The sequence below is a fragment of the Numida meleagris genome, chromosome 1, assembly GCF_002078875.1.
Source record: "Numida meleagris isolate 19003 breed g44 Domestic line chromosome 1, NumMel1.0, whole genome shotgun sequence".
Classification (NCBI taxonomy): domain Eukaryota; kingdom Metazoa; phylum Chordata; class Aves; order Galliformes; family Numididae; genus Numida; species Numida meleagris.
Window position 1 is genome coordinate 160,033,187 of NC_034409.1, and position 16,409 is coordinate 160,049,595.

The window sequence follows — 16,409 nt, forward strand, 5'->3', positions numbered from 1 at the left end:
CAGATTATATGAACTAGTCACTCCTGTCAAAACCAAGCCACCACTGTACTAGAAAGCCATGACGCAGCTGCCATTACTAAAACCTGGTGGGATGATTCCCACAACTGGAGTGTGGCTATCAACAGCTACAAGCTGTTCAGAAGGGACAGGTGAGGAAGGAGGGGAGGAGGTGTTGCCCTCTACATCAAGGAAGGAATAGAATGTGAAGAGCTGTCCCTGAAGAATGGACACAAGAAGTTGAAAGCCCATGGGTGAGAGTTAGTGAATGAGGCAACAAAGGGAGCCTTATGGATAGTGTCTACTACAGGCTGCTTGATCAAGTGGAGTCAGTTGATGAAGGCTTCTTCTTCCAGCTACAGGAGCTATCTCAACTGCAGGCTCTCATTTTACAGGGGGACTTCAACCCTCTCATATCTACTGGAAAAGTAGCACAATGAGCTGTATGCAGTCCAGGAGGTTCCTGGAATGCTTTGAGGACAACTTCTTGAGCCAACAGACAGCCTCACCAAGGGGATGTAATGCTGGACCTGTTGCTCACCAGTACAAATGAACATGTGACATCACAATGGGAGGCTGTCTGGGCTATAGTGATCATGTAATGGTGGAGTTCACATTCCTGAAGGACATGAGAAAGACAGAGTAAAATCAGGATGTCTAAATTTAGGAAAGCCAACTTCCAGCTCTTCAGGGAGATAGTCAACAAAACCCCTTGGGAATCTGTCCCCAGGGACAAGGGAGCAGAGCAGAGCTGACATATCTTCAGGGAAGCTTTCCTTAGGGCACAAGAGCTCTCCATCCCCAGGTGTAGGAAGTCAGGAAAGGAAGGCAAAAGACCAGCATAGCTGAACCTGGACTTGCTGGTCAAACTGAAAAGCAAGAAGAAAATACACAGGCAGTGGAAGCAGGAACAGGTACCCTGTGAAGAGTACAGGGATGGTGCCAGGCTGTATAAGAATGAGGTCAGGAAGGCCAAGGCCCAACTAGAACTAGACTTAGCAGTGGATGCAAATAAGGACAAGAAAGGCTTTTACAGGTTCATCACCCAGGAAAGGAAAGTCCAAGAGGGCACATCCTCACTAATGAGGGATACAGGCACGCTGGTAACAATGGACAAGAGAAGGCTGAGGTACTTAACTTTTTTGCCTCAGTCTTCACTGGCAACTGCTCTTCACACACTTCTCAAGTGTGTGGGTTGGAAGGTGGGGACTGGGGAGCAATGACCCTTGCACTGTAAGTGAAGATCAGGTTGGCAATCACCTGAGGAACCTGAACATCCATAGTTTTATGGATTGATGAGATGCATCCTAGAGTCATGAGCAAATTGGTTGATGTAATCGCCAAGCCTCTCTCAATGATATTTGAAAAGTCACATCAGTCAGGCAAAGCATCTGGTGACTGGAAAAAAGACAACATAGCACCCATTTTTAAGAAGGGTAGAAAAGATGACCTAGAGAACAAGTGAGGTGCTGGAACAGGCTGCCCAGAGGCTGTTGATGTCAGAGATGTTCAAAGTCAGACTACATGGGGCTCTGGGCAATCTGGTCTAGTGCTAGATCTAGCAGTTGGCGACTCAGCCTACGAGGTGGGTTTGGAACTAGATGACCTTTGAGGTCCCTTCCAAGCCAAGACATTCTATGATTCTATGATGTGGAAGCCTCACCTCTGCACTGGGGAAGGTCATGGAGCAGATCCTCCTGGAAGCTATGCTAAGGCACATGGAAGAGAGGGAGGTGTTATAGAATATAAGTACAGGTGTGTATTCACCAAGGGCATGCCTGACCAACCTTCTTGCTTTTTACGATGGTGTAACTGTGACTGAAGACAAGGGAAGAGCCACTGATGTCATTTATCGGAACTCCAGTAAGGCTTCTGACTTGGTCCCCCATAACATCCTTCTCTCCAAATTGGAATTATATGAATTTGATTGGTGGACTGTTTGATGGATGAGGAACTGGTTGCAAGATTGTACCCAGAGTGGTGATCAATGGCTCAATGTCTGGATAGACATCGGTGACAACTGGTACCCCTCAGGGGTCAATACTGGGACTGATGCTCTTCAATATCTTCATGAATTACTTCAACAGTGGGACCATCAGAAAGTTTGTGGATGACACCAAGCTGTGGAGTGCAGTTGATAAACCTGAGGGATGGGATGCCATTCAGAGAGACCTAGACAGGCACAAGTAGCGGGCCCAGAGAACCTCATGAGGCTCAACAAATATAAGTACAAGGTCTAGCACCTGGGTCATGGTAATTCCCACTATCAATACAAGCTGGGGAATGAAAGGATTGAGCATAGCTCTGCCAAAAAGGATTTGGGGTACTGGTGGATGGCAAACTGGACATGAAGCAGTAGTGTGCCCTCACAGCCCAGAAAGCCAACTGTATCCTGGGTTGCATCAAAACAAGTGTGGCCAGCAGGTCGAGAGAGGTGATCCTGCCCATCTACTCTGTGCTGGTTAAGACCTCACCTGGAGTACCATGTCCAGATGCGGAGTTCTCAGTACAGGAGAGACATGGACCTGCTGAATAGCATCCAGAGGAGGGCCACAAAAATGACCCAAGGGGTAGAACATCTCCCCTTTGAGGAGGGGCTGAGTGAGTTTGAGCTGTTAAGCCTGGAGAACAGAAGGCTCTGGGGAGATCTGATAGTGACATTTCAATATCTAAAGAGAGGCTATGAGAAAGGAGACAGATTCTTTAGTACGGTCTGTTGTGATAGGACAAGGGGAAACAGTCTTTGACTGGATAGAAGAAAAAAAAAGTATTTTACAGTAAGGATAGTGGAACACTGGGACAGGTTGCCCAGAGATGTGGTAGATGCCCCATCCCTAGAGACATTCAAGGTCAGGCTAAACAGGACTCTAAGCAACCTAATCTAGCTGTAAATGTCCCTGTTCATTGCAGGTGAGTTGGATTAGATGACCTCTAAGAGTCCCTCCCAACTCAAATGATTCTATTATTTACTCCATACGTTGTCCATGAGCTGCTGCAGGACAGTATGCCCTACCATGAGCCTCCTTGTGGACTACTGTAGACTTCTGCTCCTCATCTGGAGCACTTCCTGCCCTCCTTCACTCACTGTGGTGGCTACAGGGCTATGTCTCTTACTTTATCTCTACTCTCTCTCAGCTGCTATTGTGCAGCAAATTGTTCCCTTTCTTAAATCTGCTCTTACAAAAGCACAACCAGCTTACTTCACTGGCTCAGCTCTGGCCAGTATTGGGTCCCTTTCAGAGAAGGCTGGAGCTGGCTCTGATCTGACAGGGGGCAGTTTCTGGACTCCGCTTTTACTTTGCAGTTATTATTTCTTTCCTCTGGCAAATGGTTTGCAGAATATTTTTTCTTGAGTAACTGTCTTAAGATCAATGATTCAAACAAAAATGGTTGACTGAATGGTTGACTGACCAAACTAAATTTTACTGAAAGTTCACAAGTCAGAAGGACTGTCTTCTTAATAGTATTGATAGAAGCATACAAGTCTTCAGGATTTAACAAAGAGTAAAACAACGATGATTAGGCAACACAATCTTCCACTTTCTCCTTTCCTGCAACTTCTCAAAATTCCTGCCACTGTTGTCATGAGTCATCTTCAAAATAAAAAAAAGCTCCTTCCTACTGTTTTTATTTTTACTTTTTACTACTGAAATTGAAAGCCATATATAAGCACTGATCTGTCTTAATTACCTGAAAAACTGGGATATAGAAGTACCTTGAATCAAGCAAACTTTCTTTTTACAAGTTTGAACTGGATTCCTACAGCATTCAGTCCTGTTATCTAGTCCTTCATCTCCATCAATCGATTTTTTTAAATCTTAACAATTGCTACAGGGAAAAGACATTAGAGGATATTATTGCTCTGGTACTTATCAAGTACTTCTTTCCTCAGTTTTTAATCCAGATTTCTTGACAACTAGTTTAAATCAGTTTCTCTACAGACAACTATTCTCTAATTTAAACTAATCTTATTCCCCTTTCATAATTTTCTCCTTTCTGATGTGCTTACAAACTATGTATCTCCTCCTTGATTCCAATTTTACTGCCTGGAAACATATATTCCTTTCCACCTCACATTTCCCCTAGTAATATTCTCTTGTACTCACAAAATCTGAATCTTACCTTCCTCAAGAATAATTAACAGAAATATGCAATCAACAGTTGCAACACTCTCAGCAGCGCCTCAGAATACATCTTAATCCATCTTCCTTTTCGCAGGCAACATTGCACTGTTTACATTCAACAGCTTCTATAACCAAATTTCTCTCCTCTGCATTCCTTCCCAACTGAGAGAGTTCCAAGTCTACAGCATGGCTATCAGTCCCAAATATGCAATTTCATGTTTTATCCATGTACATTTTAAGATCACCTAATTCTTTCTGTAGTATCTACCAAGCTAATTTTGTATGGGAAATAACACCTTAATTTTGTAGGATTCATAAATTTTATTTACATATTTTAGCGATATTAGAAGTAAGACACAATAACGGTTCCAAGACAAGAAAGTCTAGTAATTTTCTTAGCCCTACTAGTTATCTGTCATTAAAATCAACAGCACTTTTTAATCAGGTTATTTTAAACAAGTTATTTAACTTGTCTCAAGAGTCTAGTAGTCATCCCTTGCCCCCGTCATTGCACAGAACTTCCTTGGAAGCACTGCATCAGGCATTTTCAGATTTCCCAGCTCAAGGAAACACATAACTCCTGAATCAGACATGTAATCAACTTATGAAAAACAAAGCACCGGGCTAATCCGTTATCTGTTTCTTAATGATGCAGCTTTCTTTTATTGTATATTTTCCTCCTTTTTATTGTTGCTTTGTTTTAATTAAGATGCATCTTCTTTCAAAATAATCCCAAGGACCAACTATCTGCTATCAAACCTGGGGTTTCACAGGCCAGCTTTCAGAATTCAAGATGAAGATCTCATTTGGCTGCACTGAATTTAAATACAATAATCACAACTTTCATACACACTTTCTTATCATGCCACGGATGTCAGTATTATATCCATATTGAGAATGGAGGAGAAGTATCAAGATAGGAACAGAAGTAGATAATAATCTCTCCATTATGTCTGATTTCATTTAAATCACCTCATTAAACCCCCCCCCAATCTATCACACATTTCCTTTATAACTAGACAACTTCAGTTCCGAACATACATTAGGCAACCTTCAATTACAAGCCTGCTGATTCATAAAGTAGTTGCTTATCCTCCAGCTCAAGTTAAGTCAACAGAAATCATATTTTTTAACTCATCTTTTAAAGCATAGTGTTTCAAAAATCAACATTTCCAAGCGTAGAAGTCTTCCCTAAAATCTAATGAAAAGTCATAATTTCCAATGGGTTTTGCAACAACAGCACATTAGTCCTGTAATCCAAATGCAGTGACTTGCTTTTTATCTTTTCTGACCTGAAGCTCTGTAAAACATAGATTAAAAAAAAAAACATCATTTCCAGTATTTTCCATGCCTGCAACATACTTAGAATTGTTTGCTTAGTCAAAACTGCTCATCAAAAGAAGTTCATTCTAATACAGGAATTCTAAAGGAGTAACATTAGGTGAACAGACCATTTATCAATGCAGCATCCAACATCTGGAGCTCTGGACAATGTATGTAAGTAAGTGAACTTTAAAACTGTTTTGACTGGTCCTATGACTACAAGACACAAAACACATTTCCTATCTATCTTGAACAGTCACACTGAAGTAATTTCACAATAAACTATTACAAAGCCTTTTTTTTTTCTGTTAGTAATCAATTAAATGGCACTGGTTTCTTGGAGCTTGTTTTTACATTTCTCCAAAATAATAATAATAAAAAAAAGACTTCAGTGTAACTGATGTTTTTATTACAGGGGAAAAACTCAGCGTTTTCAGTAGCACAGCCATATATAAGACTACAACTTGAATTCAGGTTTTCCATTTCCTAATGTTTGCAAGAAATAAAAATGAAGACAGTTCAGAACTTAAACCTCCTTTGTAAACTCTAATGTACTTCTTCCATCTTCTGATTTGATTCATACTTCTATTATGTTTTATGAACAACTGGTTAGCTGTCAAGCAAGATATACTCAAACTCTATGAAACTGTAAAACCCCATCTTGATAAAATCAGATTAGCTTAGTACTACATGAAAAACAAAACAGTAAAGGTGAGCACATTGAAACACAACGTACACAAATAAAAAAAGGCCAGTGGACTGTTTAAAGCAAGTTGTTCCATCAGTCTTTTGAAAATGTTGTCAATGTTACACATAAACTGTTACCATTTTCAGAATAACAAAACTGAAAATACTCAAGAGAATCCATGGCAACACACTGCAGAACACATATTGAAGGAGAGCAGCAAGTTCAAGAGATCCTTAGAAATTACATTAGAATCTAGTTTTCATATTTTCACTAGGTCATCACTCATTTCTTCAGCGTACAGTTCTACAAATTATAATGATACTTTTGCAAGTAAGCATGCAGAAGTTTTTTCCTGTGAATGGTTGACTGCCGTCTCACAGATACATCAAAGCACTAACAACTGCAGCCTTCACACATAGTCACTGCAGTACCTCCAGGCTGAACAACTCCAGCTCCCCCAGCCTGTCTTTATAGGAGAGGTGCTGCATCCATCTGGTCATCCTCTTGAACCTCCTCTGGATTCCACCAGCTCCACGGCCTTCTTTGTGCAAGAGGCCCCAGCACTGAAAACAGTACTGTAGGTAGGGATCTCATGAGTGGTGCAGAGGGGGACAATCACCTCCCTCAACCTGTTGGCCATGCTTCTTCAGATTGCAGTGCAGGATATAGCTGGCTGCCTGGGCTGTCCATGCACACTGCTGGCTCATATTGAGCTTTCCATCCACTAACAATCTCCAGTCCCTATCCTCAGGGTTGCTCTCTATCTGTTCACTGCCCAGCTTGCATTTGTGCTTGGGATTGCCCCAACCCAGGTGCAGGAACTTGCGCTTGGCCTTTTTGAAGTACTTAAGCAAATACATTTAGAATTTGTCAGTATTAAATGATCTATCATGCAAAATTCAGTAAAACTCAAGCACCTGAGAAATAAACAATGCAAAAACATGTACTCTGACACAGTAAGAAATATAATAAAACTTTTCCCACTAAGTTAGTTTAATAATGAGTTTGATGCACAGACTGCTGTCTGACTGAACGCTATCATCTATCCCGCTGTATGGTATCTTTCGAGTGAGTTTTTCATAGCTGACAATGATGTTCTCTCATTGTTGTTGTTACAGAAGCTAGAGCTACATCAGTCACCGCTCCGTTCAGACAACAGTATCAGCAGAAAAAATAAACCTGGACAGATCTTAACAGCCTCACTCATCAATCTCGTTTTCTTAAAGGAATTCTGCTTTGATTTATTGCTATACTCAATTTCAACAGTAGTGAAATATGTTTCTCAAGAAATTTCACATCACCAATATAGGCCATCAGTATTTGGAAGTTAGGAATAATTACTGGAACTGAGAATTATCACTGCCTCCAAAATAACAGTCCTTGATTTACCCTATCTGTTAACTGAATTTTAGGAAGAACACAGGAAGAGCACACCGGTGAGGTCAAAACTTAAAAAGGACCTAAACATATATTATATGTCAAAAATCTGGCACATGGAAGTTTAGAATACAAAAATATTATATAGATTATAAAGCACTGTATCATCTGACATGGATTGTCCATACAGACCATTGGATACACAACAACAAAGTTTATAGCCTTAATCATGTATATCAGTGGGTAGTTCAAGACAATATCAACATATATTGTTACGTATCATAATCATACAGCTATTTTGCTTTATGGCTAACATGCTTTGTTGTCCTCACAGGAGTAAATAAGGTAAAAAAAAGAACAAGTCACTTTTGATAATATGTCAAGATCCAACAGGTTAAACTGTTTCTGAGTGATAAAAGAAGCTGCTAGGATCAGTCATGTTTGTTTAAGTACTTCAAAGTTTAGAAATAAAGATGACTCCTCTATACAGTCTAGTGGGCAAACTAATATGTTAACACAGTTATCCTCAAATATTGGCTTCTTTTGCATGCAAAATAATGCCAAAAAGACACTAATGCAGCACAGATAACTGTCACCACGAAGAAATCAAATCACAACACGAAAAGTGAAGTTAGCACCATCTACCTTTTCCACCTTTCCACCATTGATGTCACTGGGGAGGAATTTCTTGCCAATCGTTCTTAAATCTGTCTGAAATTAATAGAGAAGACAACAGAATATTAATCTAAAATATCCTATTTCAAAGGAAACTATCGTAAAACAGGAAAAAGAAGGGCATTTCTTCTATAATGCCAACAGGTTCTATGAAAAAAGTATCTTTAACTGCAGTTGATGAATAAAATTAAAGAAATTTACCAAAGAAATCCTTTTGCTTTTAAAATGATCTTGTCAAACACATTTTCAAAGATTATTAAAACGCTTTTAATAGTTGCAAAGAAATGCTTATTTAACTCCAGTATTTAGCACAGGCAAAATTCTTCCCTCTCCATTTGGCACTTAAGAGAAAAAGTAGTTTGTGGTGGTTTGTTTTTTTAGATATACAAATTCTTCATGAAAGGTTGGGAACATTTTTGCAATGAAACCTAGAGTGGAAGTCTATATCACATTTCTATTAAATGCTTTTCAACTTAAATGTCTGTCTGATTCTTTCAGAAGCAAAGTAAACAGCTACATGACATTTCTCAATGATTGCACTGCATAGTTGCTGAGTATATACATAACTAAAGAATTCAAAGGAATAACTCTCCACAAAAACACTTTCTTTCTCTAACCATAGTCTGTAAAAATGTATCAGTCAGGGTGATGAAGGACAAGGGGATGGACCGGATGGCTTCTAAGTGCAGCACATTAAAATAAGAAAGAGGATTAAAAAAAAAAAATCAAAATTTACACATCAGGTTTTTGGTGCATTTATTTGCTTGTTAAAACAAAAACAAAATACACAGCACAGTAGTGCAGCCTAGAACACCTAGGTTTTCTAAACTCCATGGCTTGAAATAAACCTGTGGGTTTTTTTTGTTTGTTTGTTTGTTTTTTTCCCCCATAGAAAACTCTGGTGTAGATTCCTTTATGGAAGCTAAAACTCTCCTTACTTATTAAAGACAAAAACACTTTCAAAAGAAAAAGGGCTAATTATAATTACTACTTACATTCATATACTAACTTTAGAGTAACACATGTCAATGAACTATTGTGCTACCATCCCAATCTAGAACTGAAGAGCACCTATATTTTAGCATAAATAACACTGTAAACAAGTGTTTCATTTATTTTCTCTGTGAGTAACATCACAACCCTACAGACTGTAGAAAGAATTGTAAGGATACTCTACAGATATTCAGAGTGAATACAGCAAAAGAGCGGATAGATGTTCAAATTACTTTCTATTGCATAATGTAGCCACAGACTGATAAGAAAGTACATTTGGTTTTCAATCTGAGCCCACCCAAGGAAACCAATCTGTCACTTGCTTGTTATTTACCTCTGAACAGCACACAAACTCCTTTGAACTGTCCCTGCAATAATCCATATCCATACAGAATTTGACAAGTCTCCAGAAAGATGTTTTGCAACCACAGCAACAAGGAAGGAGACAGAACTTTTACAAACCCTTTGCAAGACCTTATACAAAATAAAAGCATTTGAAGGACTGAAGGCATGTTTACGTCTATTTCATTCCTATTTAAGCAATTCACAAAAAAACATCAGTTGGCTTCTTGGTTTCTTTTGACTTTTAACAGTCAGTGAGAGGCGTGAATTTTTAAGAAATGGAATCTAAACTCACTTTTATCCTGCCTTTCAAACCACACTGCTATTCCCTATTTATCGAACAGGAAACTTAATTTCCTGGGCATTAAAACAACAACTGACTTAATGACAGAAATATTGATAATCCGTTAAGGTTGGCTTTGAGTACTTGCATAACTTTTCTGGTTTATTTTGATTATCTATCAGACAAGCTGGAAATAAAACACACATATTTGTTTATTTACTTCTTGGCAGAAAATAATTACTAAGTCCAGATATCTACAGTAATTCAAGCAACTGCTTGTAGTTAGATAAATAAGTACATATCGTAGGAAACTTACCATTTGCTTGAATAGGCTTTAAAGAATAGCATGCCCAGAAGTCAGTTTAAATAAGGATGTTTCACTCATCCTAGCAAGCTAATATTTTGCACTATAATTTCATACTCACATCCATACACAGCACTTCGGATTTTATTATCAGTATTGCTTATACTTCAACTTTAGATTTACATTTCCTAAACACAGGAATATCTTCCTACTGCAAATTACACTCATTTTTCTCCCCGCCAGGCTTCAGGTTGGAATAGGTGTCATTTCCAAATAAAATTCAGAAATAATTCACACATGCTGGGAAGGAGGAAGGTGCTTTGTCCTTTATGTAAATCACACAGACAACAGTGTGTTTAATTAGCTTTGTAGACTTCCACCTGAGCCATTAGAAATATTGTTTTTAGTGTGATGTCAGAAAAAAAGTTCACAATCATAACTTACATTAAGTGCAACTAGGATAATGTCATTCGTATTGACTTTTTCAGATGAACTTATACAAGCTTCAATTCCTTCATCTGAAAGATACCTGTTAAAGAAAAAAACATAGACATATTAGAATATCACATTATTTATGTAATAGGTGAATATCTTTTCTGTATGTAAAGATCATTTTTAGTTTGTGTTTTCTACATTTGTGAAGTATACAGGAAAAAAAAAAAAACAAACAACCACACCAGTTCCTAAAGAGCGAGTGGATGCACTCAAGCACTTTTAGGAGGTGCAATATTATATTGCCATGCTACAAAATTTCTTCTTGCTTGCCTAAGCTACAAAGTAACTTATAAAAGTGGATTTGTATCACCACCCATCCCAACAGACAAATGTGGTGAAAAACTTCAGAAATAGAACAAACATCTGTGGGAACAACATTGGAGATCGTCACAGTGGCAGACCAGGATCACCACCTTCCTGCCAAAATGCTGTAAGCAAGCAATAAATGTGTTCATCTGACAATCAAAGAAGATAATCCATTGAAAGGATGTGCATAATCATTTTAAAAGGGCTGACACATTCTAACCTTCAAAAACACTTAGGGAGAATGTAATTTTTACTTGAGTAGTTAGAGACTGTGACATTTGTTATTCCACTTGCCTCCTATTTCTCACTCCAAGCCTCAGTTTTCATTCCCACGTAGCTGGCAATCTGCTTTATCTGCACAGTTCTGTGTTTTCTTTAAAAACATCAACAGCAATCATTACAGTGATAATTGCCAGATATTGAATCTGAAACACAGAACTTACCCGAATAACAGTCCTGCACTAACTACCTAATGAGAAACCACTATTCCTCAAATAATTAACATTTTTAAAAAAATGGTAATGATTAAAGTTTAGGTATTCCAGAGTACTTGAAGAAATATTTAGAGAAAATAATATCCAAGTGTAAAATAAAATCATATAAAGATTTGAAGGAAAGCAGACTCGATACACCTTCTTAATTCTACCTCAGCTAACATGAACATTGCCCTGACAGTGTTGCCAGACTAATTAATGATCCCAGTTGTGCTCTAACCCAGACACTTGATAGCATGTATCTGTTCAAGTCAGACACTGACTTCTAGCAAATCCTGAGGGATCAGAACTCCACCAAAAAAAAAAAAGTACTCAAGGAAGAAAAAAGGGTTTATAATGTGAAAGAAACAATCCTATTTTTTTCATATGGAGCGTACACACTTGAGAATAAGGTGGCAGGATTTGTTAGACTACATAGGAATGCAGATTTCTTAGCTGAGTGTCTTTGAGCTCGGATATCACCACCTGTGAAGATTCAAGGTGGTAATTCCCACCTGGAATTCTCAGACAGACTCGTTAGCTGGAATCAGAATGTAAAGTAGAACAGAATTCCCGCTCCCTACTAGAGGAAAGGAGAACAGGTATGTCCCATAGGCAGGACTACACATCTGGGGCCTCAGCTGAGGTTTAATTACACCAGTAGGGTTTCTAGAAAGAGAAATGTAATAAAATCTGCAAGTGTACCTCCTGTAATCTTCAGTACAAAGTTGAGTATCAGTTGTATCAGGAGTGGGTGGAATACAAACCCCACAAGCTGAATTTTAGACAAGTTGTGGAAACATTCCTCCTCTTGTGCAAATTAAGTAATTCTTCAGTTCTGCTGAAACTAGCAGAACTGCAATTCCATTATGAGCTACACAGTGTAGTATTGAGATGCAAGCACTAACATTTATCAGCAAGAAAAAAATATTTTTAGAGAGTGAGTAAACAACAATCTGGTCCAGAATTAAATTTTCCCTAGATAGGATAAAATCGATTACTTCTGCTACCATAAAACTCACTGCTGAGTCATGTTTCAATTTCTCACTTTAAAGTGAAGACTGAAACACAGTTGATAAAATCCTACTCTGCTTTAGCCCAAATTTCCACGTTAGAACTTTGCAGTTCCATTTGTCTCATTACTTCAGAGGGCTTGAGACAAAATGATGAACACACACACACATACTGAAAAAGGTTTTTTTCTGATTTATATTAATAAAGTCAATTAATTTAAGCAACAGCACTTAAGAGAAACACTGCACACCTGACTGAAATTTCCATCCATGTTGCAGAGGTGACAATAATGAAAGGCCATTTGAGGACATCTGTTGGTTTGATTTAAGCAAACACTACAGCTTTCCAGCAAAAAAACAATTACCAGGTTTTAAAGTAGTCTTCAAATTAAAATAAATTTAAAAAAAAAAAAAACACCCAACCAAAACAAAACAGAGCTTTCCAATAACTTCTCAAGTGGTGCTTCTATGCAACGGGACAAGTGAAGTAATCATCAGAAATGGTCAGGAGCTCGGTGAAGAACTGCAATTAGAAAAGGCTGTACACCCAGAAGGAACCAAAACACACGTATCTGCTACCCAGACAGAAGCCTGGAACAAGCACATGTCAAGCTAACTTGATGTTTTAACCATCTAGCTCTCTTACACAGACTGCTTTATACAGGTAGTACTCCTAACACATTCATAGATTTTCTTTAAAACTTTGCAGAAAGTTCTTTAAAATAAGTGAATTTGTTCTCCTTACTGTCTATACTGTCTCCTGTAAGAACTATCTAAGTTTTAGTTCTGAATATTTCCTGCTACAGGTCCACAAAACATTTAAGAAAAAAAAAAAAAAAGCCAGTAATTCTAAGAAATTTCTTTTAAAATAAATGCACTTGTACAAAGAAAACACTTTTCAAGCATGAAATGGGAGTTACGATAGGCCAAATTAGCTCTTTAGTTGGCATAAGGCCTGAAATTCCTTTGCTAAGCTGAAAGTCCCTTCTTTCTGTTCTTAATAAGGGTATGTGATGTGCTTGCTGTAGGTACAGCACATAGCAAAAGACCACTTCATAATTTTTTTCCCCTTTATTATGTAAAAGAAGAAAATCTGACCCTGAACCAAAACCAAAGAAAATTTCCTCAGGAGGAGCCCTGGAGCTCAGCACCTGCATTACCATCATTCAAGTGCCTCACAGCATCTACATTAACTGTTCTGCACATTTTGTAAGATACCATGACCTACCGCAACCCTAGATAATGAAAGGTGAACTACAAAGTGATCCTATTACACTAATCCAACATGATTCCTACCGCCAAGGGGTGGAAAGCACTCCTAAGCTGTCCATGAACTAGATTACACTGCTGGAACCTGCTCATAACTCAGAATCCCCAAGACATACCTGGCAGCACTGTACAGACTCAGTGCCCTGGCCAGATCTTGCTCTGCACACCTCCATCCCAAGCTTGGGCAGCCTGAGCTGGTGGGTGGCAACTATGCCCACAGCACAGGGTTGGAAGAGACCTTAAGCCTCTTCCAGCCTAAGCCATTCTATGACTTTTATGTTGTTTTTAAGGAAACAGCACGTGTGTGCATGTAAGTCACTGAACTTCTAAAAGCTGGTAACTATAACAGCATTAACTGCAAGAACTTTTGGTTTCTAAGGAAAAAAAAAAAAATACTCACTAGAGTTGAACAATCTCAGAGGTTATAAACTGAAGTAATCAGACAACTGTATCGATTCCAAAGGAATTATACCAAGTAATGCTCTGTGAGTCACACAGGGATTTTGCAGTCTTGGAACATTAATACAAATTAAAAAATAAGAAATAAAATCAGTTTACAACCAAATGGGCTCCGAGCTGCCTCATAAGGTTGAGATGTTTATCTGCGGATCATTCTCTTGGGAGAGTAGACCAGAAGAGAAAGGAAAATAAATGCTTCTCCTGCAATTCTTCCACATTATATTTGCTGGAATCCGAGGGATATTTGTCTCATCTATTCCTCCCCTACACATCCAGCTTCACTCATCTGAGAAATGTAGCAGCACAATCCTCTTAGCAACAGCTTTTGTCAGAACAGCAACTCCTCTTTAAACAGAAAGCACCTGTTCTTTCATTTCTGAATGAGACACTGCAATGGTAGTATTATTAGGAGAAAGTCACTAGTAACGAATCAGCATTTTGTGTGAACCATTCACACATAAATCCAAATCTGTAATTTTTCTGTCAAAATGTTCACTATTAGCTCCTACGAAAAACAAATTTTGGTAATTCCTCCTAACAAAACGTATTAGAGTGGTGACACTGAAAGCTGTTTTCTTACTGCTCCTTTGTATCAGCTGTGACATCAACCTAATAGCCCGCTTTTGAATGTTACCCGCAGACACCCACATTCTCCTTTTTGATATTTCCCATTGTTGGGGGCTGTAATTCTGTAGTACCAGTCTCAACTGAGTCCCTAGCCATTTCATTTTACCTTCTGCTTTACCTCATCAGGAACAGATTACACCTGACATGCCCTAATCAGACAGATTTGTTACTGCCACACTATAACCACCTGCATCTGAAGCACTAAAGAAATCCTGCTACCAAAGATAGATGCATATTTGTGCTTGCCTGCACTACGCTGCTGGATCAAGTATTTCATGTGCAAGCGAATGAGCATGTGTGCATGCAGAAATTTTACGTTTAAATTAAAAGCTTCTCTGTAGAATTAAATCCACCTGGTAAACTACCTTCCTAATGATATTTTTTCCTCCAGCAGCTTTCTTGAAGTCTGTTTTTGCTATTTGCAATTAACAGTTTGTGTTCGAACAAAAATCTTCAGCAACCTTCAATCCTCTTTGCTATCCTCAACAATTTCCTCCTCTCATCTCTACTATTTCATTCTCTTTTACAGGGGAATCTTTAAGGAAAAATAAATAAATAAGGAAAAATAGTATTAATAAATGTGCTAAATAAAATTGTTATTTTTTAATGTTCACATCTCTTCCCAGAAACACTGAAACTAACCAAAAATGCAAGCTGCCTTAACAGTATTTCTTGTAATTCTGGCAGCCACATGAAACAGCTCTGGAGTTTTAAAGTAAATTTTATGTGGCTAATTTCAATGTGTGTGTGCAGAAATCAAAATGTTCTTTCCATTGCCTCCCGAAGAAAACAGATTTATACAGTCATGCCACACAAAGAGTAACCTTTGTAGAGAGCATTCGCATTTCTGATACTTGGTAACACCACGAACGGGGAGAACAATTTTAACTGAGCGCAGCCTCACGCAGTAGTACGAAGCCACCAGTGGGTGCCAGTATTGCTCCGCCACAGAAGTGCCCTATCCTTCACATTAGGTATTTTAAACTTGTAGCGAAGTCTTTTGATAGGGTTTCAAAACGTTCTGCCGAATTACAGTTGTATAAAGGAATTATACCGCAGAAGTACAAATTTTATTGAGGCACTATCATTAAAGCTGTTTTTAAAAAAAAAAATACAAAACACACTTGAAAACATTATTATGCTAAACATGGAAATCAGGTTTAAAAATAAGGCTTCTTCATGCCCTATAACCTGCGTAATGCTGGGTAGGCAACTGACATTGCTCTGTTTTAAAATAAAAGCTCAGACACTGAAAGGATGATGTAGTATTATGCAGACGACTGGAGAAAATAAAACAGAACTTGAAGGTGAAGAAGAACAGAGGAGTTATAGAAAGGATTCCTAAGTCCTGACAAAATGAGGGCTGAACACTTCTTCATCTGCAAGGCAAACATCTGTCAGTAATGACAAATAACCTCCACTGTCGTTTTCAGTAGCATTCTTGGGGATTTTACTACTACCATCCTGACATCCAGTAAGGGGATTTTTTTTTCCTAACGTCTAGCCTTGCCGCATTGCCTCCTGTTGCTTCTTGTTTTCTCTGCATCTGTGGGGAAGAGTCTGTGCCTTTCCTTTCTGCAGTCACAAAGCCTTACTCTCTGTGCTTACACAGATGCTCATCGCTAGCCAGGCGTATTTTTGTTCTCCCATCACTTCTCCAG

The 16,409-nt window shown here is 38.5% G+C and overlaps 1 protein-coding gene across 2 annotated transcripts in view; it reads right to left on the reverse strand.

Annotated features, from left to right (window-relative positions):
• TDRD3 (tudor domain containing 3) overlaps window positions 1-16,409 on the reverse strand; it is a 103,334-nt gene that overhangs the window by 53,490 nt on the left and 33,435 nt on the right. The window contains exons 2-3 of one of the 2 annotated variants that reach the window (XM_021417789.1): window positions 10,551-10,635; window positions 8,155-8,216 (exon numbers count right to left, since the gene is read on the reverse strand). Coding sequence is in view for 1 of the 2 variants with exons in the window: in XM_021417779.1 (XP_021273454.1) it covers window positions 8,155-8,220; window positions 10,551-10,635 (151 nt within the window). In the remaining variant the exon portion in view is untranslated. Of the gene's footprint in view, window positions 1-8,154; window positions 8,221-10,550; window positions 10,636-16,409 lie in introns of both variants that reach the window. The other variant, XM_021417779.1, reaches the window with a different exon arrangement.